Source organism: Terrapene carolina, unplaced genomic scaffold (assembly GCF_002925995.2).
Source record: "Terrapene carolina triunguis isolate 2854851 unplaced genomic scaffold, T_m_triunguis-2.0 Scaffold198, whole genome shotgun sequence".
Taxonomy (NCBI): domain Eukaryota; kingdom Metazoa; phylum Chordata; order Testudines; family Emydidae; genus Terrapene; species Terrapene triunguis.
In genome coordinates this window covers 2,918,552-2,938,447 of record NW_020664549.1, presented here as the reverse complement: position 1 = coordinate 2,938,447, position 19,896 = coordinate 2,918,552, and the positions used below count along the sequence as shown (strand labels likewise).

General features: G+C 45.6%; 1 protein-coding gene across 5 annotated transcripts in view; it reads left to right on the top strand.

Annotated features, from left to right (window-relative positions):
* LOC112118445 (plasma membrane calcium-transporting ATPase 4) overlaps positions 1–8,980 on the top strand; it is a 98,413-nt gene extending 89,433 nt beyond the window's left edge. For 3 of the 5 annotated variants that reach the window (XM_024216767.3, XM_024216764.3, XM_024216765.3), the window contains one exon: positions 8,010–8,980. In XM_024216767.3, the coding sequence (XP_024072535.1) occupies positions 8,010–8,315 (306 nt within the window). In that variant the 3' untranslated portion in view covers positions 8,316–8,980. Of the gene's footprint in view, positions 1–862; positions 1,056–8,009 lie in introns of all 5 variants that reach the window. The other 2 variants (XM_024216770.3, XM_024216769.3) reach the window with 2 other exon arrangements.
* The last annotated feature ends 10,916 nt before the right edge of the window (positions 8,981–19,896 follow it).

The following is a 19,896-nucleotide window of genomic DNA, read 5'->3' as shown; positions in this document are numbered from 1 at the left end:
GGTAACAAAATGGAGGAATTGGAGCTCCTGGTCCAAGAAATGAAACCGGATATCGTAGGAATAACCGAAATGTGGTGGAACGGTAGTCATGAGAGTGAAAATTCAGAGCTGTGTAAATCCCCAGGTGTAACTGGCTACTGCTCTGAGCTACCTTCCTTGGAATGTGTCTGCAGACTGACGCTGCGGCTGCTTCCTTATTTCATAGCTGATGGTTTTTTGTTTCTTTGTTCTTTATATTTAGGGCATTTGCATAAATCACTGTGTGGTTCAGGGCCTGATCCTGAGAGAGGTGCCGAGCATCTGTGAGCCCGTTTGGCTTTAGTGGGAGTTGTGGCTGCTCGGCGTGTTTCTGGAGTCAGCCCCTTACTCAGTCCAATGAAAGACATGACTGATTGGAAATGCTTTTCTATCCCATTGCAGTTTTCTAGAATACAGGCTGCACTTTGTGTATCAGTTGCCAGCTCACACCTACACCCCCCACCCCCTCTCTCTCTTTCCACACCTCCTGCACGTGCCTTTATGTACTAGATCCTTTTCCCTGACTGCCCCCACCCCTTTGGGTCTGTAAAGATTGCATCTGATGCAAACTCTATAGAGAGAGAGAGAGGGAGGGAAAGGCTGAAAGCTAACGTCTAATCTTTGCTCCATGTCTCTGCTTTTGGATCACCTGCCAAAACTGTATTTACGGGAATGTAATCTGAAATGGGTTTTTCCTTTCTTCTCCCTGCCCACCTCCATCCTCTCTTCCTTATCGTCTGTTTGTGTCTGTCCCTGTCTGCCCAGCCTCCCCTCCTTCCCACCCCCCATTCCTCTTGGTCTCTGACTGTGGGGCGAAGCTATCTCACTCTCTGATTCTTTACAGATGGACGTAGTTTACACATTCCAGACCGGCGCCTCCTCTTTACAGGGAGCCCTCAGGAGACAGCCTTCCATCGTGAGCCAGCACCACGATGTAAAACATGTTTCTAGCCCAACCCATGTAGCTCTTTCCTCCGTCAATTCCACTCCCACCACTTCTGCTGCTGCTGCTGCTGCTGCATCTCCTACTGCGGGCAGTGAGTGATAGTCTCTATTACAATGCATGACTTCCTAATAACCACAAGAGAGCACTTGCATCGACCTAACGCAACCTGTTCTCTCTCTTCCTCTTTAATCCTTGACTTGGCCCAATGGTTCCTTGTCTCGATGCGGGGGCAGGGTGGAGAGGCCATTTGTTTCTTTTAAAGCTGTTGCATCTTTAACCATGTTTAAAACCTTTCCGGTTCATTTCTTTCTCTCCTCCTTGTTGCTTCTTTTATCTTTTCTCCTCCTTGCAGGATTTTGATGGATGTTGGTTTGTTTTTTTCCTTCCCATGGGTGCAAAATTTGAGGTTCTTTAAAAGAACCGTGTGGGTCGAAGAACCCCAAATAAAATGTGGGAAGCCGTTCTTTCCACAAGTCAGGATTTCTGACATGGCTCCCCTCAAATCCTCTGAGCTGGTGGTTTTACTTAAGTCTTGGTTTGTTGGAGGCCAGTGGGACCACTGAGCTTTAGCGTTAACTTGTAACTGAACAGCCTCCCGATTGGCCTTCGCAATAACTTGCACATTGCATGAGCCACAAGCCACTCGAAGTGACATCAAGCCCTGTGCAGAGGACTACTGCTTAAGTCCCCCACAAAGCCCTGTTATGAGGTCTTAGGGCCCTAATTAGATCAGCTCTTAAGCACGTGCTTAAATCCCAGTCAGTTGGCCTTGAGGATATTTTGAGAGTTCAGCACCTTTTAATGCTATGGGGCCAATCACACGTGCCCAGAATATCAGACATTCCAGGACTTCTGGGCACAGTGTGGGCCTACCATCACCTGCATGGCACCCAACCCCCTCCACATGACTTTGCATGCAAGGTCATGCCACACGGGAGGCTGCCATTTTGAAGAGCGTGCCACCCCGCCCCCACCAGCGTGACCTTGCACATACAGTCTGTGTGAGGACATGCCGGGGGTGGGGGGACAGCATGCACTTAATTATGGCATCCCCCGTCCGATACCAGACAAAAACACATCCAGTCCTGTCTCGGACAGGGGACAAACCACCTCAAAAAAGGACTGCCTGGTTCATAGGCAGACAAATGACCTCCCTATTTAATGCTGTCCTGAGTAGAAAGCACATGTGTAAGTGCTTTCCTGAATTGGGGCCTTACATGGGACGGTGGTGGCATGTAGGCCTGTTTCTGGGCCTTTGAATTTCACCCTGTATGTGCAAATTAGGTAGATCACTTAGACAACTGATTAAAAACTTTTTTTTACAGAATCCCATTTTCCACTTGCATGTGGAAACACCTGGCATTGAGCGCGCCAAGGTTGCGAGTACACAGTTGTTAATGCCTCGCTCTTCTATGGCACTTTCCATCCATAGACCTCCAGGCGCTTTGCAAATTTAGATGCCAAGTTTGAAAATGTAGCTTCTTTTTTTTTTATTTTTAAATCAGTTATAAAATGGAATGGGAGAAATCCTGGCCCTGTTGAAGTCACTGGGAGTTTTGCAATTCAGTGAGGTCAGACTTTCACCCAAGGAAGTTATAGGGGTTTGCCTTTTGTTTACTTCTGCCTCCATGCACCAGCATAATAGGTTTCTCAGAAGGAAGTGTTCTTAGTTTGGAGCACCAGCAGAGGGGGAGAAACATAGTGGATGTTGGTGTGTCCCACCAAAACACCATTTATGCTCATTGATTAATGTTCTACTTGATTGCGGGAGGGAATCTATAACTTGCAAGGATAGCATGAGCCCTACCAGATAACAACTTTCCCAAAAGCTAAAACGGGTTGCTAAGGGTTCCCTCCATTTTATCTAGACTTGGCTCTACTTCCTTTCTGCTGTTCTCTCTTTCTAAAAACTGTATCCCTGAATACAGATTAACTGAGCCCCCTCTGACTTCCCCTTATTATTTCCTGGTGGAAAGTCCTACTGTGCCAGATCTCAGCAGTCCTGAATGCTGTGTTATTGTTGGGTGGTGATGTAACAAAGGGGAGATCTCACAAGTGAACCACAGCCGGTGGCTTGTAGATTTAGGCTTTGTCTCCACTGGGAATTTTTGCCCTGATTGCAGCTATCGGTGTCCCAGCTCCACCGAGCCCCTAGTCTGAATAGGGTAAAGCACTGCGAGCCACACCTTTGCACTGGTGCAGTTTACCTCAGTTTCAAGGAGCGGTGAGCTCGGCCAGTACACGTGGTAGCTTGACCTAGTGGTTTGCCCGGGTTCACCTAGGCCAGGGGCTGGAATTGGGGCAAACTCCCAGTGTAGATGATGCTTGAGATGCTGTGGAAAACTTGGAATCAAGAGGAAAAGCAGGTCCTTGTTCTGGGCAAGGAAGATGGGTGTTCACGCTTCATTTTCAGAGAAATTGAAACATGTCATTGACATCACCCTTTGGGTGTCTGCATAGACTCTAGTCACTCCTGTGGATTGCAGAAATTTCTGCATGGGAAGTTCTTAAACAGTTCAACTCCCCATGAAGTGGCCATAATTCATGCAGTGCTCTGAAAGCTCGCTAACAATGGACAAATTTCCTACGGCTTGGAATTGGGGAGTGGGGGGATCATCTGGATAAGTTCAGATGCTTGATCCAAAGCTGAGGCAAAGGTGGGCTGGGTAGTCGTGCACCGAAAGGCTTTCTTGCAAGGAGCATCAGAAATCCTGCTTCCAGCTGGGCTGGAAATAAGACCAACATTTCTTGCAGTTTTTCTGAACTTGCATCTGAACCTAGAAGTGCTGAGTAGAAGCTTGAAAACAAAACACAATGAGAAAAAGCCAGTGAAATGTTTCACCCCTCAGAGATGTGGTTCCAGTTTGGAGCAAGGGTTTGGATGGACTTTTATTTTATCCAGACTGGTGAACCCATCCCTAAACTGTTCCTCCTTTGCTTGTCTTCCTACCCGGAGATCCTTTAACAACGAGGTGGAATTTGCACTGGTTTTATGTTAGTTCTGCCGACAGCTTCTTACGATCAGCTGCAGAAATAGCGGGACCTGCCTGGGGGAAAGCAACAAAATATTTCCTTTATGAACTGAGTGGGGAATTAAAATGTTAGAGAAACCAAAACCATTCATGGACATCTGGACCAACCAGTTATGCTCCTGGATGGGTCACTGCCTGCAGAGTCAGAGCCCAGGAACTTTGGATCTAAAAGCATGAGCCTCTTCTGTCTGAGCTAAAGGAGCAGCTGTGCTCACTCAAGGGAAGAAGCGGACCGATTAAACCTCTGTATGTGATCTAGCCATGGGAGGGAGACTAAGTGCCATGCTGTTAGTGGAGTTTACCCACTTGTGTTAAAAGCTGAAAAGCAAGTGATAGCGCCAGCTTTATTGGTGCACATGGATTTTTCAAAGCAGTCTAGGGGGTTTAGCCACACCTGATTAATGGAATGTGTCTAAATCCCTTGTGCTGCTTTGAAAATCTCTAAGCATTCATCGTTTTATGCAGATGTATCATTCTTGGTTCGTTTGCTTGGTTTTTGTTTCTTGCGCATTGTAGCGGTGCAGTGCATATATCTCGGAAGTCTGTCGATTGCTGATCTCTGGGGTTATCCCAGTGTGCACCTAACAGGGTTGGAGTTTTGGTTGTTGGTTTCACTTTTTTTTTTTTTTGGCGGGGGGTGTGTGACTTCAGGCTTCAGAGAAGTGGGTTTTTCTGGCACTAATGCCAGCATGGCTAACCCCCTCAAGCAAGGGCACCTGGAAGTTAGGAGGAGGAGTAACGTTAAATATTCTGATGGCTTCATGCCATGGCTGATGGAGGTGTAATATACAGGCATGATGCTGTACTGGTTAGGAGATGGACTAATGTCCTGGCATGCAATAAGGCCAAGAGCTTTTCCAGTAGAATCCACAAATATCACCCCCTTTTTCTGGATGTATAATGGGCCTCCATTGTCTTTTGGCCTACGTCTTTCCCAGCTCTACCTTACTCTTCCTCCGTAGCTTTGTGGTACCCTGCAGTGTGACGGGAGTTAAGAGAGGAAATGGGAGTACCAGAGTGCTCTGCTTGGAAGGAACCCCAAAGCATCTGGATTTCTCTAGCTGCTTCACCCAATCCATCGATCACAGACGTGCTCGAGTGAGAGAAGGCCTTGAATTCCAGCTGCCCCAATGTTGTCTACCCAGATATAACCTTCCCTTTTCACAGGTCAGGCCGTATGGCTCCCCACTGTGAAGGTGGACACTCAAGTCTTCCCCCGGATCTGTGTTTTTTGCTTGTCTTCCGGCCACTGCAAGCCAGTGTGTTGTGTGCTTATGTGTCCATGTGTGACATGAGGATGGGCTTGTTTCACTTTTATAGATGAAATGCTTTTGGCTTTCAAAGCCCTCATCATGCTGGTGTCAATGAGGATGTTCCATCAAAATGCTCATGGGTCATTATCCTGCTGCTTGGGGGCACCATCATCTCTTCAGGGTGGGTGGAGATGCCAGCCCAAAAGTGTGTCCCTGTTAAAGTGGGGGACATGGGCATCCTATAGGTTGACTTGTGAGGCTGTGAAGTTGGTGGGGGTCTCATCTCAAGCTTCCCTTTGTATAATGCCTTGTTTTCAATGCTTTGTGAATGCTGACATGCTGTCATTGTGCTGACACCAAAGATCTTTGGGGAGTTCTTTTATCTTGGGTATCTGGAAGGTGGTGATGGGAGGGGTTCTGGCTGGTTTCTCCAGTTGAGTCTGCTGGTGATATAGTAACCAACATCTAACCCAGTGAATCTCATGAGTGGTGGGTAGTGGTGTCCTGGTTTACCAGGATCGATAGCCTTTTCGCCAAGGTACAGTGAAGAAACAGTTTGTTTGAGCACTTGCGAGTGGAGGAATTGACTTTCTCCTTCCACTCCTCCTTCCTCCTTTGCTTTCTGTCCATTTAGCTGGAACGTAGGGCGAGTGTTGAGAGAAGCTGGTGTAGCATAGTGGTGCAGGCAGAAGCAAGGAGCTGTCATGGGCATGTGCATCTTCACAGATGTCAGCGCTTTAATGAAGTGCTCCATACAACCCCTCCTGGGCTGGTCTAGGAACCAGAGGACTAAGAGCACTGTACTGATAACCTAACTCCACAGGCAGCATCTGAAAGCGGGTGGGCGAAGGTGACTCAGGGCTGGGTGAAGGCATGGCTCTCGGCTGCTGGTGGGGGATGCTCAAAGGAGATATAAAGCAGTGACTTGAGAGTACACTGGAGTGGTAACAATTCCCTCCACTGCAGGAATCCCTGGGTGACCTTTTCATGGAGGAATTTATGCAGGAGGTGAGATTAGAGGATGGTCCTTTTTGCCCTCAAAACACAAAATCAGCTCAGTTTCCATCCGACGCAAACGGTTGATTAGAACTCCCCCTCCACTCGCTGGGGGAAGGAGCAAACCCAGTAGGTTGCAGCAGGTCACAACTGTAATGGGATGATGATGAACATCTTTGGAATGTAACTTTCAATGAGGGCTGACAGGCTGATGTCTAAGCTAAACCAGTGGCTGCAATTCCATGACCCCTGGCACACACTAGCGCCCGTTAGCTGGGGAAGGTTGGGAGCTGTGGACAGGAGTAATTCATGCAATGTGAGGCATGCCACTCTGACAGCATGGGGACTCAGGAATGTGGCCACTGGTTAATTAGAAATACTTTGGGGTGGGGGTGGGGGGGGGAGAACAGGTGGGTAGCATTTTATTTTGCAATTTGGATCCAGATAACACTTTTTTCTCTGACCTCTCAAGGTTGAGAGAGTTTGTAGTAGTGGTTCTGGTTTTGTCAGCTCCACATAGAAGCCATTTAAACGTACGAGGATGCATTAATTGAATTGACGTTTAGAATGCGTACACCTGAGTGTTTCTTGCGTACAAGTCACTCACGGGAACGGATGTGATCTTCCGCACCCAATGTCTGTGCATTGGCTGCAGTGGAATGACCTACATCGCACGCACACGCGTGGATTTGGGGTGAGTGTGACCATGGAGAAGTCACCATCACCAAAAATGCAGTGTTACCAGGTCGCTGCCTGCTTCACCTTTGTGTGTTGAAAATGTGAATTGCACCTTAAACCTGTGACCGAATAAACTGTGACTTGACTGCAGGGTGGGGTGAGAGAGCTGTAGGCTTTCAGGCTTGGATTTTCAAAGGAACCTGAGGAACTTGTGAATGGGATGCCTTAGGCTCCTTTATAAATCCTGCCCAACTTGAGATGCAGAGGGCCTTAGAAGTGCTCAGAAGTGCTTTTCAGAAGTGCTGAGCCCCCATGACTGTTGTAGGAGCGAACGGGAGCTGTGGGCACCTCATGTCTCTGGAAAGCCAGGTCCAACACATGTCAAGCGGGGCACCTGAAAGCAGCGGCTGCTTTTGGAAACGCTAGCCTTAAACGTGTTGGCGCAGGCAAGGATCGAAAGCTCCTGACCAGAGTCTAGGCTACAGCGTGGAAACTCGCACAGCTTTGGTTTCCTTCTTGCATGCTCGGCTGGGTACGTTTGTTGTTAGTGCCATCTGCTTGGATCTGCTGCTCCACGCGGAGTTGATGAAGCCATGACACCTTTAAACTGATTCCTTTTTATAGGTTTACAAAAAATAAATAAATAACTAAAAATGCATCACTTCCCATTTGCCTAGAAGCCAAATCACTGTGTGTCTAACCCACCTCTCTTTTGAGTTGTACTTCCACTTTTATTTTGTCTTTTTGTTAAATGCACAGAAGCGTGTGTGCGCACGCACCAGAACTAATGCATTTTGATTTCCATTCATTTCAAAGTGATCTGTTTGGAAATGTTTGACTTTTCTTACAGCTTCTGAAGTCGCCCCATAGTCGGTTGCCCCATCACACACCTACTCCTGAATTTGATCCATGTGGCCATCGTAGTTTCCCATAGTTTCTCTTATTTTTATTGAGTTTTGTTCCGTATTGTTGTAGTGGTGGTGTTGTCTTTTTTTATTTTTCACCTGAAGTCCCTGAGATCTCCCTATGGCCGCCTCTCACCTCTTCTCTGTTTATCCCCCACCCTCCACCCCAACCTCCTGACAGATCAAAGTGGTGAATGCGTTCCGTAGCTCTTTATATGAAGGCCTCAAGAAACCCGAATCCAGAAGCTCCATTCATAACTTCTCAACTCACCCTGAGTTCATCATGGAGGAAGACGAGCCTCAATCCCCATTCCTCGACGACGCAGAAGAAGACTCCAAGACTGACGGACTCAAAAACCAAGGTGGGAGTAGCCCAGGTGAATCCTCCTCCCTCAACCAAAATAACAATGCGGTGGACAGCGATCTAGCCGAGAACACCGTCCCGGAGTTTGAAAGCCCCTTAGACAGCCTGGAATCATCGGTTTGACCTTTGAACTTTGATACCCCCTTCACTTCCTTCACCCTGAGTCCCGTGTGATATCAGCACCAATAACTGATATTGCAGAGCGGTCACTTTGTGTTAACTGCTCATATGTATACTATTTTGTTTTCCTTTTATGATTTAGTGGCAGGAACCAGAGTACCATGGGTTGGGGAGGGGGGAGGGAGCAGTTTGCAGTGGGTACTTGCCCAGGTGGGAAACAGCCAAGTTGATATTTCTTCTCCTTGAGTCAGGTTCCGTGTGTCCATAGGGGTATTTCATTTTGAAAAATGCATGTTCAAAGAAAAGGTTCAGATTGTCTTAAATAGTCTTACATGCATGCTCGCCATCTGAGGGTGCATTTGTGGGGTGACTTGGGGGTCTTTTAGCTTGTGGAATTTGACCCCTGATAATGTCACACTGTGGGGCGGGGGGAGAAGCAGCATGAAGGTACAGATTTAAAAATTGAACAGGGGGGAAAAATCTTGAATTGTGTTAAAGAGGAGGAAAGGGAAAAACCAAACAGCTATTCCCTGCGGGAGACTCTGATGGTTAGAGTATGTAAACCAGTCTTCCACCGTGAAAAGATGGTACCTAACCTTTACTACTTTTCTGTCTTCGTATGTGTGTGTCTCTCTGTTTCCAACATGCTAACTATGATTAAAAACAAGGGAGGGTGATTTAAGAGTCTTAAATATGTTGGCTAAGAGATGATTTGAAAAAGACCCTGCTTTGTTACAAAGCCCCACGGGAGATGCTGCCACCATTGCTGGGAATGTTCTCCAAGAACTGCCATGACTGGAAATAAGAAGTCTTACTTTCTGCAGATCTTTTTAAATGCATCTTTTTGCTCTTGAACTGTGTGATATCGGTCGGCAGGATTTTCGATGGTCGGCAAGAGTCATGCGTAATTTAATAGCAAATCATTTCTGAACCACTTTGGTGAGCAGAGGTGTTTTTGCGTGGTTTTTTTTTTTTTTTTTAATACTGTCATTAAATATTCCTTTGGCCCTGGAGTGAGGCTAGCTGCGGCTAAGGTTCATCCCAAAGAACATACCACGTCCTGTACATCTTTTTCAAAGCGGTGGCGGGGTCTGGATGGGAATTGAGTGCCAGCTGCTCATGGAACCGCTGGGGCAACTTAAGGCTACCCATCCTTGCTGGGTTTTGCACGTCCCTTAGGAAAGAGAAGAGACTGTAGTAGGGGAAGCCATATTTGCAGTGGCCATATCTGCACAATCCCATTCAGTGTACATACCCGCCTCATGATGGAATTGTCCTGTCTGTGTCTTTCTAGGGTTGGATGAAGCCGTTTGCAAATAGGGGCATCCTCCTATAACATGGCTGTCTTATTCCTGGGAAGGGCACCTCCTTCATCAGAACTTCAGAGGAGGCTTAATAGCTAGGCTTTGCCCCACTCTCCCTTGTCACAAACGTCCCCTCTCCACCTTAAACCCTAATTTGCCTCCCCTCTTGCCTGGATCTTGTTGCATCTCAGTACTACAAGCAGATGCAAGAAATGATGATCCGTGAAGCTAAGGTCAAAGCCAATGTAACTTACTCTGGAGAAATACGTTCCAGGGTGTCCTGTGCTAATTGTTAATGTGTCTCTTGGGGTTTTTTAGGTTTGTCCCCTGATATTTAAGCTGTGGCAGGGTGAGAGGCCTGGGCTTCAGCTTTTGATCATCTGGGAAGCCACTCAATTAAATAGTTCTGAGCAAACTCACTTGTGACGCCAAGAAAGGGTCAAATCATGAGTGATGGGAGATGTCTGCAACTCCTGTTAACTTCATTGGGTACTTTTTGTGCCTCTCAGAGTTTGGCCCTAGATTGGTGTCATTGAGAAATGCTGTAGAAGGTTACCTATTTTACCCCCTTATCCAACACTTATTCAATTAAAAGCTGTACCTGGAAGCAGAGAGAGAACCCACTTGCAACTGGCTGTATTAAAGGGTTTGTGACAAAAAGGGACAGGGGGCCTTGCCCGACCTCCTTCCTAACAAGCAGAAATATCTTAATGAGCGAGTGAAGGTTGTGTGGGGTTTTTTTTTAGTTTTTTTGTTTTTAAGAACGCACAGCAAAAACTCCCGTGCCTTTTCCAAGCACTGCCCAAAGCACCGTCTGCCACTTGGGAGCCCGGTACTTTGCCAAGAAATAAGTGTTCCTTAAACAACCCAACACTGACTCATGCCGTGGCGCTGTCACGCTTCATTCCACATCTGTTCAGGGTAGACCGATGAAAGGTCCTTCTCACAGGGTCTTCTGCTCCATGGCTAGTAAAGAGGAGGGGATGCTAGGCTCCACAAACTACCAATACCAAGAAGAAATAACCACCACTGTGCATCTTACTTGCAAATCAAAGCCCACCCCTTTCATCCAGAAAAAAACACCTGCTTCCTTCATTCCTTTCATTCTTCATCTGAGCTATAATTGGGAGGGATTAAGGGGGAAATGTAGCTGTTTCTTGGTCTCTTACATGACCTATCTGATAGGAAAGAGAAAAGGATTTTCGTTTTTCTGTTTTAAAGCTTACATTGCTTAAAAGATCATTTTTCTATGTTAAATACTTGCAAAAAAAACCCCCACAACAGATGAAAATACGGTGTTCTTAGGAGTTTACGTAAATATTTATTAAATACTTTTGGGGGACACTGATTTTGTTTCTTTGATATTTTTTTATTACCTCGGACCTGTTTTAAAAAAAACAAAACTTTTGGGGGGGGCGGGGGGAACTTTGGAAGCGCTTAAAAAGTCACTCCCAGAAGTCTCTGTGACTGGCAGGTTACCATGAGGGTCTGGTCTACCTTTTTAGTCAATTTATTTTTTTGTTCTCGTTTCAATCGTAGGAGGGGGGGAAATAATTATATATAAATATTATGCAAAAAATATAGTTTTCTTTAGATCAGAAACTGATATTTTTAAGTCAGCCATATGTATTTTGTTTAAAGGAAAAAAACAAAGCTGTAAGTCATGTGTCTGCAATGGAATGTGATCACATGACTGGCAGTTTAAAGTGACAGGTAACTTAAAGATTGGTCAGACTCCAATCAACTTCCTTTCTCTGAGCAGCCATCTTTGTACTAAAAGTTAGTTGGATTACACAGAACTGTTTTTTATATAAATTATGTTGGTATGGCTGGTTGCTTAAAGTATAAGCGTTTATTGTGCATACTTTTTTATGTAAAATATTGTTTTTCTATTTAGTTTCAGTGATAAACAGGCAGCAGCTAACTATGGCTTAAGTTATTGAGGAAACTTAAACTGGGGAGAGAAAGAGATGGTGCTTTCAATTTAAAAGGCATGGTAGCCTAAATGAATTTCTTAAAACATGCCTTGAAAGATGGAGAGAGGTTTTTATTTTATTTTTTACTGCCAACAGAACGAGTGGGAGGGAAAAAATTAAACAGATAGTGCCATGTCAGACAGGAAATGAAGTAATATCCTGTGATACGTGTTAACTTGCCTTGGAATGCTGTGTTACTAAAACACTCTAAACGATTTTGCATCCAGTTCTTAAGGGTAGGGTCTGTTTTTTGTTTTGTTAAATCAAGTGGCGGATTGGTACCAAAGACATTACATCACTTCCTGTGTGCAATGGTGAATATCCATTTGTAGGAGCTTTCATCATGTGATTAGGTTTGGAAAGGGGGTGTTTGTTTGCACAGGGATCTGACTTTAATTTTCAAAGGTTTTGTGCAATAAGTTTTTAAGGAAAAAATTTAAAACAAAACAAGAACAATAAAATCTCCAGAAGGAAAAATACTAAACTGAATTTTAGCCATGGGTAGGCTGTAAAAATAAATGAGCTGGGGCAGGGGAACATACTTCCTTTTGATACATGTTCAGTCTGTCCCTCATCTAGAAGCTTTCTCTGTGGGGAGCATGGACAACTTGTAGCGGGTTTAACTTTGGATCATGCCGGGGAAGAGTCCATTCGAAGCCCACTGCAGACTCCCACGGCCTTCAATGGGTTCTGGATCAGGCCTTCTGAGGAAGGGATCTTCAAGAAGATCGGTTGCTATAGTGACTTCTTCCAGTGTTCCACCAGGCAGGGAGTCATTTTTTTTCCCCCCAACAGTCAAGGCCTTCGCTTTTCATGTGTCCCCAGGTTTTCTGCCTTCACATGTATGTTGTAGCAAATGGCTGTTGACAGTTGTCTCTGGGAGCTACAGCTCCAAGAGGAGGGGAAGGGTGATGGTAGGTTCCGTTTGTGCCGTGAGAAAGACTTAGATGACTTCAACTTCTGCTGTCCCCACCTCCTTGTGAATTTACCAATTCGCTGAGCTATCTTGAAGGATCTCCTGAAATGTGCTCTGAAAAATCAACTCCCCCGCACATATTCCCGCAGTAAATCTTTCTGAGAGAAGGACAAGCTAAGTATAGTTGTGGTGAATATAACTTTGGCCTGATATCATAACTGACTATAACTCCTTCAGGCTTACCTAGAATTTATGGGTCAAAAACAATGCTGCTTTGTGGCTTGTGCGGTCCTATTAGTGATGTCTCTTTTTCCCTTTCCTTGTCAGTAATTCTGCCCATCTCTTCCTCTTGGCTGTCTGACCTCTTGTGCTTTTGCCTCTGATGTCCCTGCTGGCCCCCCAAAAAGGGGGCTGTGGTTGGGATGTTAAGTTAATTAGCCTTTCAGCAAAGTCCATGGCTAAAATGGCCTTTAGTTTATTTCCTAACCCTAAATAAATATATATACAGAAATATACACTTTGTATATATTTATCTGACTCTCTTTAAAACAACAAAACAAAATAACCAAAATCTTTCTTTTGAAAAGAGCACGCAGGTTTGAACTTGAGTTTCTTTTTTTCAGTAACTAGTATAATAAGCACTGGTATTTTTGTATTTAAAAAAAAAAAAGAAAAAAATGACAAAATAAAAGATTGAATATTATGTGGTATGCATGACATTAAAAACAATGGTGGTTTCAAAGCAATATGTACCCTGGTGTGTTTGCCATATCCTAGAGTCCAGCTTAAAGTGCACCTGATCTGTATTTGCATTTTGATATTATTTAATCTCTATGTACAATGTTTTGCATGTAATTTATATGGTTCTTGGGGAGGAAAAAATACTTTTTTGAATGAATTGTCAACTAGCTGCTTCTGGGAGAATTTGGAACTCAAAGCATAGATAACGCTGTGATTGGAAATGGAAGGGGCAGGGGGAAACTACACAACGGAAGATAGAGGGGGAAACAAAGGGGTAACGTTTTGAATCAATAAAGCTTTTGCTGTTAAGCAGAAACAATGTGCGAGTGCATTGAGAGAATAAAATGTGCCCACATGTAATTGTGCTGTCCTTAGTGTATGTCTACCAGCTTGTGAAGTCACTGATCATCTACTGACGCTGAGACGAAGGGTTGCACTTAAAGGCTCACCTCCGAGCAAAGCTGTAGTGTGGAAACTGGTGGTGTTTTGTTTGTTTCAGTCTCACACCATGAAAACAATTTTATTTAAAAGGTTTTCCAATCTCCCTCTTCAGCTGTGGGTGACTGTACTGAACTCTGTTTCAGTCGTTCTGACTTCTACCATCTTCGAGCAAGGTCCAGAAGCAGCTGTCAAATACTAGCCAAAGCTAATGTCTTCTCACAGATATGGCCATGTGGACATTTTCCTATTCCTCTGACAGTGTCTCTCCAGAAGCTGTCTCCAACTGCAATACATGGCAATGGAGTTGAACTGCAGCTTTCTAGTTTTGACCTCAATTCAGTAAAGCCCTTTAAATATCCAAGTCCATCCTTCTTTAGTCATATGCTTAAGTGTTTTGTTGAGCTGGAGTCTCAAACAGCAATTAGCACTCGAAATTTATCGAAAGATGTAGCTGAAACAAGCCCTGATCCTTTGGCATTTATGCTCAGGAATGGCTTTACTAATCTGAGTAGTCTATCAGAACCAATGGGACTGTTCCCACAAGTGAAACTATTCAGGGGTTGCACCATTTTTAGGACCATGTGGTTTGATATCCGCCCCCCTTTCATTACAGCATAGACAGCTCAGGAGAGGAGCTTGGGCTGACGACGGAGCTGGGGCTAGAAGTGAGACTTGTGGGAATGAGGGCAGAGCTGGGGCCGGAGCTGGGCTGGGAGCAGGGCTGGGTGGCACTCCCTCATGCCTCCTGTTGGGACTGGCCTGGGCCCCCCTGCGCACACACACACCCCATTTTCAGTGGTATGCCCCACAGTTTAGGGACCGCTGTCTTAGAGACCAGCAAATCAACTGATGTGAATTAAGCTTAGATCTGAGCTTAGGTGAATGGGAGACGTGGTTACAGGAGTTGTAATGCAAGTTCCTGGCAGGGTCACCATTGTTCCCAGTGGTGTTCTGTCAAATATTTAACCTCTTTTTGGGATCACACACTAGCTAACCCTTAAGGCCTGTCTTTTTGGGTTTAAAAGATACACTCAGAAATGTAGTTTATTGTTAAAAGTAAAAGCTGGTTCTGATTGAATGCTATTCAGCACAAATGCTCCCAATGGTTTATGGACCTAGTCAGTTTTTTCTGAACAGCAGCTGCGATGCTAATTTACGTAGTTGTGTGGTGGTGTTTTTTTCCCCATACCCAGTTATCATGCCAACAATCGTGGCTCACACTGTCAGTCTCTCATTTTTGTGCATAATGTATGTTCCTTGTTACTGTGTTTGGCCTGTAGCTCCTTTTGTGCGATAATTTGGTTGGTTGGGCATTGGCAGATATGAGCAAGATCATTATTCCCACTGAGCTTGCATCTCCTATTTCCATCCTGCCACTTTGATGGGAACTCAACTGCAATTAATTATACCAAGATACGTTGTAATGGGGCCAGGTTACCAGCTGCAGAGGCACTGGCATGGGGTCACTGGTGAACCACGTTGCGGTCCTACAGTAGCCAAACTTGTGTGTGATTGGGAAAGGCTAAGAGATTGGACTCTATGCGTCTCAATCAAAGTTGGGCCCAAACTGAGTGGAGAAGAGAGATCAGGATACAAGCTCAGCAGATTGGGCCCAGATCCTCAGAGGTATTTAGGGACCTAATTCCTTACATCTTTTGACAAGCTGGGCCTTCCTCCCTTAGGCTTTGGGGTGGATAAATAGGGCAAAAGTTCTGTTCTTTAACATAAATGGCTTTGCACAGAGCTGTAGCATGACCTGGAGTTGGTGTGGAAACAAGCAACTTCATGTCGCTGAAATTGGTAGGTCAGGGGGCCCTTCATTACTCCATCACTTTAGTTCCTTTCGCGGGAAGGGCCATGCTCCCTGAGGCTTAGCCTGCACAGTTTTTGTACAAACACAAATTTTTCAGTGGGAGGGGTGATTTCCTACCACTGTAATTATACCAGTAACAAGCCCGAGTCTAGATGTAGTTATACTGGCATAGCTTATTCTGCCTTCACTTAGTGGAATAAACTGTCCTGGTATAAGCACCTTTATATTGGTATAACTGTATCTGTGTAGTTAGTGGTACAATTTTTTTTATGTTGACAAGCCCATGGTGGTGATCACTTTAATGGGTGGGCATAGCCAATCTTAGCATTGAATTTCAGGTGAGATTCCTTAGGTTTAGTCTACATGAGGAAATTTACCAGCATAATTATACCTCTCTAGTTACACTGATAAATGTCTCCATATGAACGCTTACTCCAGATTAAAAGTGCCTTTCTTCTGATTTAATTTAAACCCTTCAAAAGTACTACAAGCAAAATCAGAAAGAAGGCACAATTATTCCAGCATAAGTGTGTCTAAGTGGGGAAATTTTCCAGCATAACTATCAGTATAATTATGCCAGTCAGTTTTCCCATGAAGCCAAATCCTTAAACCCATGGGCCAGATCCTCAGCTGCTATAAATCCACTGGCTTCAATGAAGCTAGGTTGAGCTCTTGACTGGCACCAGCTGGCATCTGTAATCCGAAGACTATCACTGCTGCAGGAAAAGTTCTACTTTTCAGAAGTGCAAAGCACCTGTGATTCCATTTCCAGTTAAAGTCAATGGGTGCTGGAAGGGGCCCAGCACCTCTGAAAAGTTAAGCCAGAATTAAAACTGACTTCTTTTTCAAAAAAGAAAACAACTGATTTAAAAAGGCTCCCAGCTGCATACAGGTGTTTACTTCCCACTGCATGTTACAGTGTGAGCTAAGTATTTCCTGGGCTTTTACCTCCTCATGAGCCAGACTTTCGCTACCTTGGCTAGTTTGCTAACTGCTTTTGGGCCTTGACTCAACTCCATTTCACAAGAGCCTCCTACCTCAGTCTTCATTAACTGAATGGGGTGGTTGATAGAGAACTCCTGCAGCCTGCCTGGGGTCGTGATTTAATTTAAGTGATGAACTTTTGCTGCTTTAAACAGCCAAACAAACAAAAAATTGACCCAGCGACTCACTGCCTTAGTCTGTGGTTTAAAAACAAAAATAAAAGCAAAGCCTCATTAGATATCAGTGCTAAGTATTTACTGCTTCTGTCCTCCGTGTCTGTCGGCGTCTATGGTCCTCCACAGTGTGTCTCTGACAAAGCCAGACTGAATATGGGAGGCCATCAGTCATTCATGGGCAAGCATTTTTTAATCCTGTTGTAAATAAAAAGATACAAAAATGTCATCCATTTATTTCCTTCCTGGTGTGTTTGGGCTTCATCAGTGTCAAGCCAAAAATAATAAAAGGTGGGAGGGGGAAGAGGGTGGCTGTCTGTGTGTGGCTGGTATTTGCTCTCATTTCATAGTCCCGTAGGCATGGAGAGATGTGGATGTATGCCAAGGCAGGCCGGGCCTAAGATGCACAGGACAGATGTGTTTGATTACTCCCCAGCAGCCCTTTTATTAACCCCATGCTCAGTCTCTCTCTAACTTGACCCGTTGGGTTATTTCTTGGAATGAGTTGGGTCAGTGTGAAGCACCGCATTTGAAATCGCCAGCTCCACTGGGCTACAGCCAGGACAATGGGACCTTGAGCGATCTCTCTGAGAGCTTGTTTGTACGCAGCCACCCCAAATCAGCCATTGGCTGTCATCGATGGCTCGAGTTGTGCTCCCTCTAAAGGCCTGTCAATGCTCGGAAAGCACATTGTGTTAAACATGTCACTCACCATATGTAAAATACAGCTGAGCATTCACATGGTCCCTAGGGTTAACCACAACCCCCAGCTGAAACAATGCTAACCCGCTCGTTCTTTTCTACGCTGAGTTTCACATCATATGAGCTAACATGTCAATTCCGTGTATAGACATGGGCGAGTTGGAGTTTGCATCAGTTGAGCCTAGTGTGGTTTAGCTTAGCTTGCCCTTGTCTAGTCTGAGGGATCAGTGCTGGTGAGTTAGGCAGTAGCGGTCAGCAATCAGGCTTGGCCTGAGTGTGCACAAAATCCAGGAAGCTTTTTCTCCCCTGTGATCATTTGTCTTTTCCTGTCTCTTATCTCTGTCATCGCTTCCTGGTTACATTTTATTTCCTAACATTTTAATTCCCCTCTTTTCGGCTGTGAACACCTAAATTTGGTCTCTCTTCGTTTCTTTATCTTTCAATTAATCACACACCTTTCCCTGCTGCTGACCTCGGGGCCTAACCGGTGGTGCTTTGTGTGGCCCTGTGGAGGCCCCGTGTTGGTTTTTCTGATGCAGCTGCTTGATGCCTCAGCTGGTAGCTCTAGCGTGGCTACACTTGGGTTTGAAGGAAGAAGAATCTTAGATCGCTCATTAAAGAATAAGGCTGATGAGCGTAGGGAAGGGAAACCTATCCAGTCTGGCTCATCTATTTGCACTTACACAGGGCTTCATCAGTGGATGTCAAAATGGAGGAGCCCCTCCAATATATCAGCTGTAGAAAATAAAACATCATCCTTCCCTCAGTTCCAGTGCTTCCTGTCGTATCCCAGAAAACAAGCTCTTGTTAGGACCAGAGCTTTCTCCTCTAGTGCAAGGCAGCCAGGTTACATTCATTGCTATTTTTGTCATGCCCTGGGTGTGCATAAGATGGGATGGGTCCCAGTACCCAGGTAGTCTTGCAATCTAAGTTAGACTTCATGCGGACGTACAGGCACGTTTGGCATGCAGAAGGCTTATGGCATCATTCTAGCTAAGCTGATTTTTTTTTTTTTACATCATGAAAATGGGTTGTGGGGCAGGAGAAAAGAAGCGCAATGGGTGGAGGGAATGACACGTTATGTAGGGCAGTGCTTCTCAAAGTCGGGCCGCCGCTTGTTCAGGGAAAGCCCCTTGGCAGGCCAGGCCGGTTTGTTTACCAGCCGCGTCCACAGGTTCGGCCGATCGCGGCTCCCACTGGCCGCGGTTTGCCGCTCCAGGCCAATGGGGGCTGCAGGAAGTGGCGCGGGCCGAGGGATGTGCTGGCCACTTCTCCTGGGATGTGCTGGCGGATGCGGCCAGGGGGCTTTCCCTGTACAAGCAGCAGCCCGACTTTGAGAAGCACTGATGTAGGGTATAGCTGATAGCTGTTCAACAGCAGATGGGATGCTACACCCACCTGTGCTGCTTGAAAGGCAGGCTCCCTGCTCTGCCGCTCTCCTCCCTGGTCTGTCAGAGGAGATAGGAAACTAACGTGATGGGTTTTAAGGTTAAAGGGGTCATTCTGATCATCCAGTCTGAGCTTGTGCAAAGCCTCATTGGAAGGAAGGGCAGAAAAAGACTTTGAGAGGCCATCTAGTCCAGCTCTGAGGTATAGTACAGACCTCTGCCAGTCCTGTTCTGATGCAGCAGGTGGGCTGCCTAGGGGTGAACGAAATATCCCACAGCCCTCCAAGAAAAAGAGGAGATAACCCTCAGCATGTGGCTCAGGTTTCCGCACACCAAGCAGGTTCCAACAGCCAAGCTGTCAATTAGGTGCTGTATGTGCCTACACCGTCACTGTGCTACTGTAATATCCTGTGTTACCGTGAGCTCCTTGAATTGATGCCCTAAGATTCATGTAGGTAGATTGCAGATCACCAACCCCATAGGCGAGCTGCTTTCAAGACACTGAAAGGACAAAAATCAAAATAACTATTAAGGAAACTGACAACGGTGTCAAGCCGCCAATACTCCAGCACTGCTGCGTCATTAATGCAAGCGCCCCAGATAACGGCCATAATATCCAGCCCCTATTTCCTGCCCATCTGCTCCCAAATTGCTCATGAAAAGTTTCCCGCACTTTTGCAGTGTGTGGGCGCCCAAGAAGTTGTTAAAGGCTCTGACAGGCAAGGGATAAATGTACAGGGAGGTTGTGGAATCTCCATCATTGGAGATTTTTAAGAGTCCGCTAGACAAACACCTGTCAGGATGGTCTAGATAATATTTAGTCCTGCCATGAGTGCAGGGGACTGGATTGGATGATCTCTCACAGTTCCCTCCAGTGCTCCGATTCCATGTTCCAAAGTCCATCCCAGAGAAGGCCCTGCCAGCACTGTTTAAAGTGAAGGGGGTCCAGCTCTGCTCACAGCCGCAGCAGTTTCACACAGAGAGGGTCAGGCAGGGTCACGAGTCACAGATGCATTTGTTAATCAACAGCTTTATCCAACTGCATGGAGTTCATTGAAAGCTCCTGCTCTATTCGGTTGCATCCCTGCCTTGTGAATTTCTGTCGCACATTTTAAAAGCCCCATGTCGCTAATTCAATCTATGGCA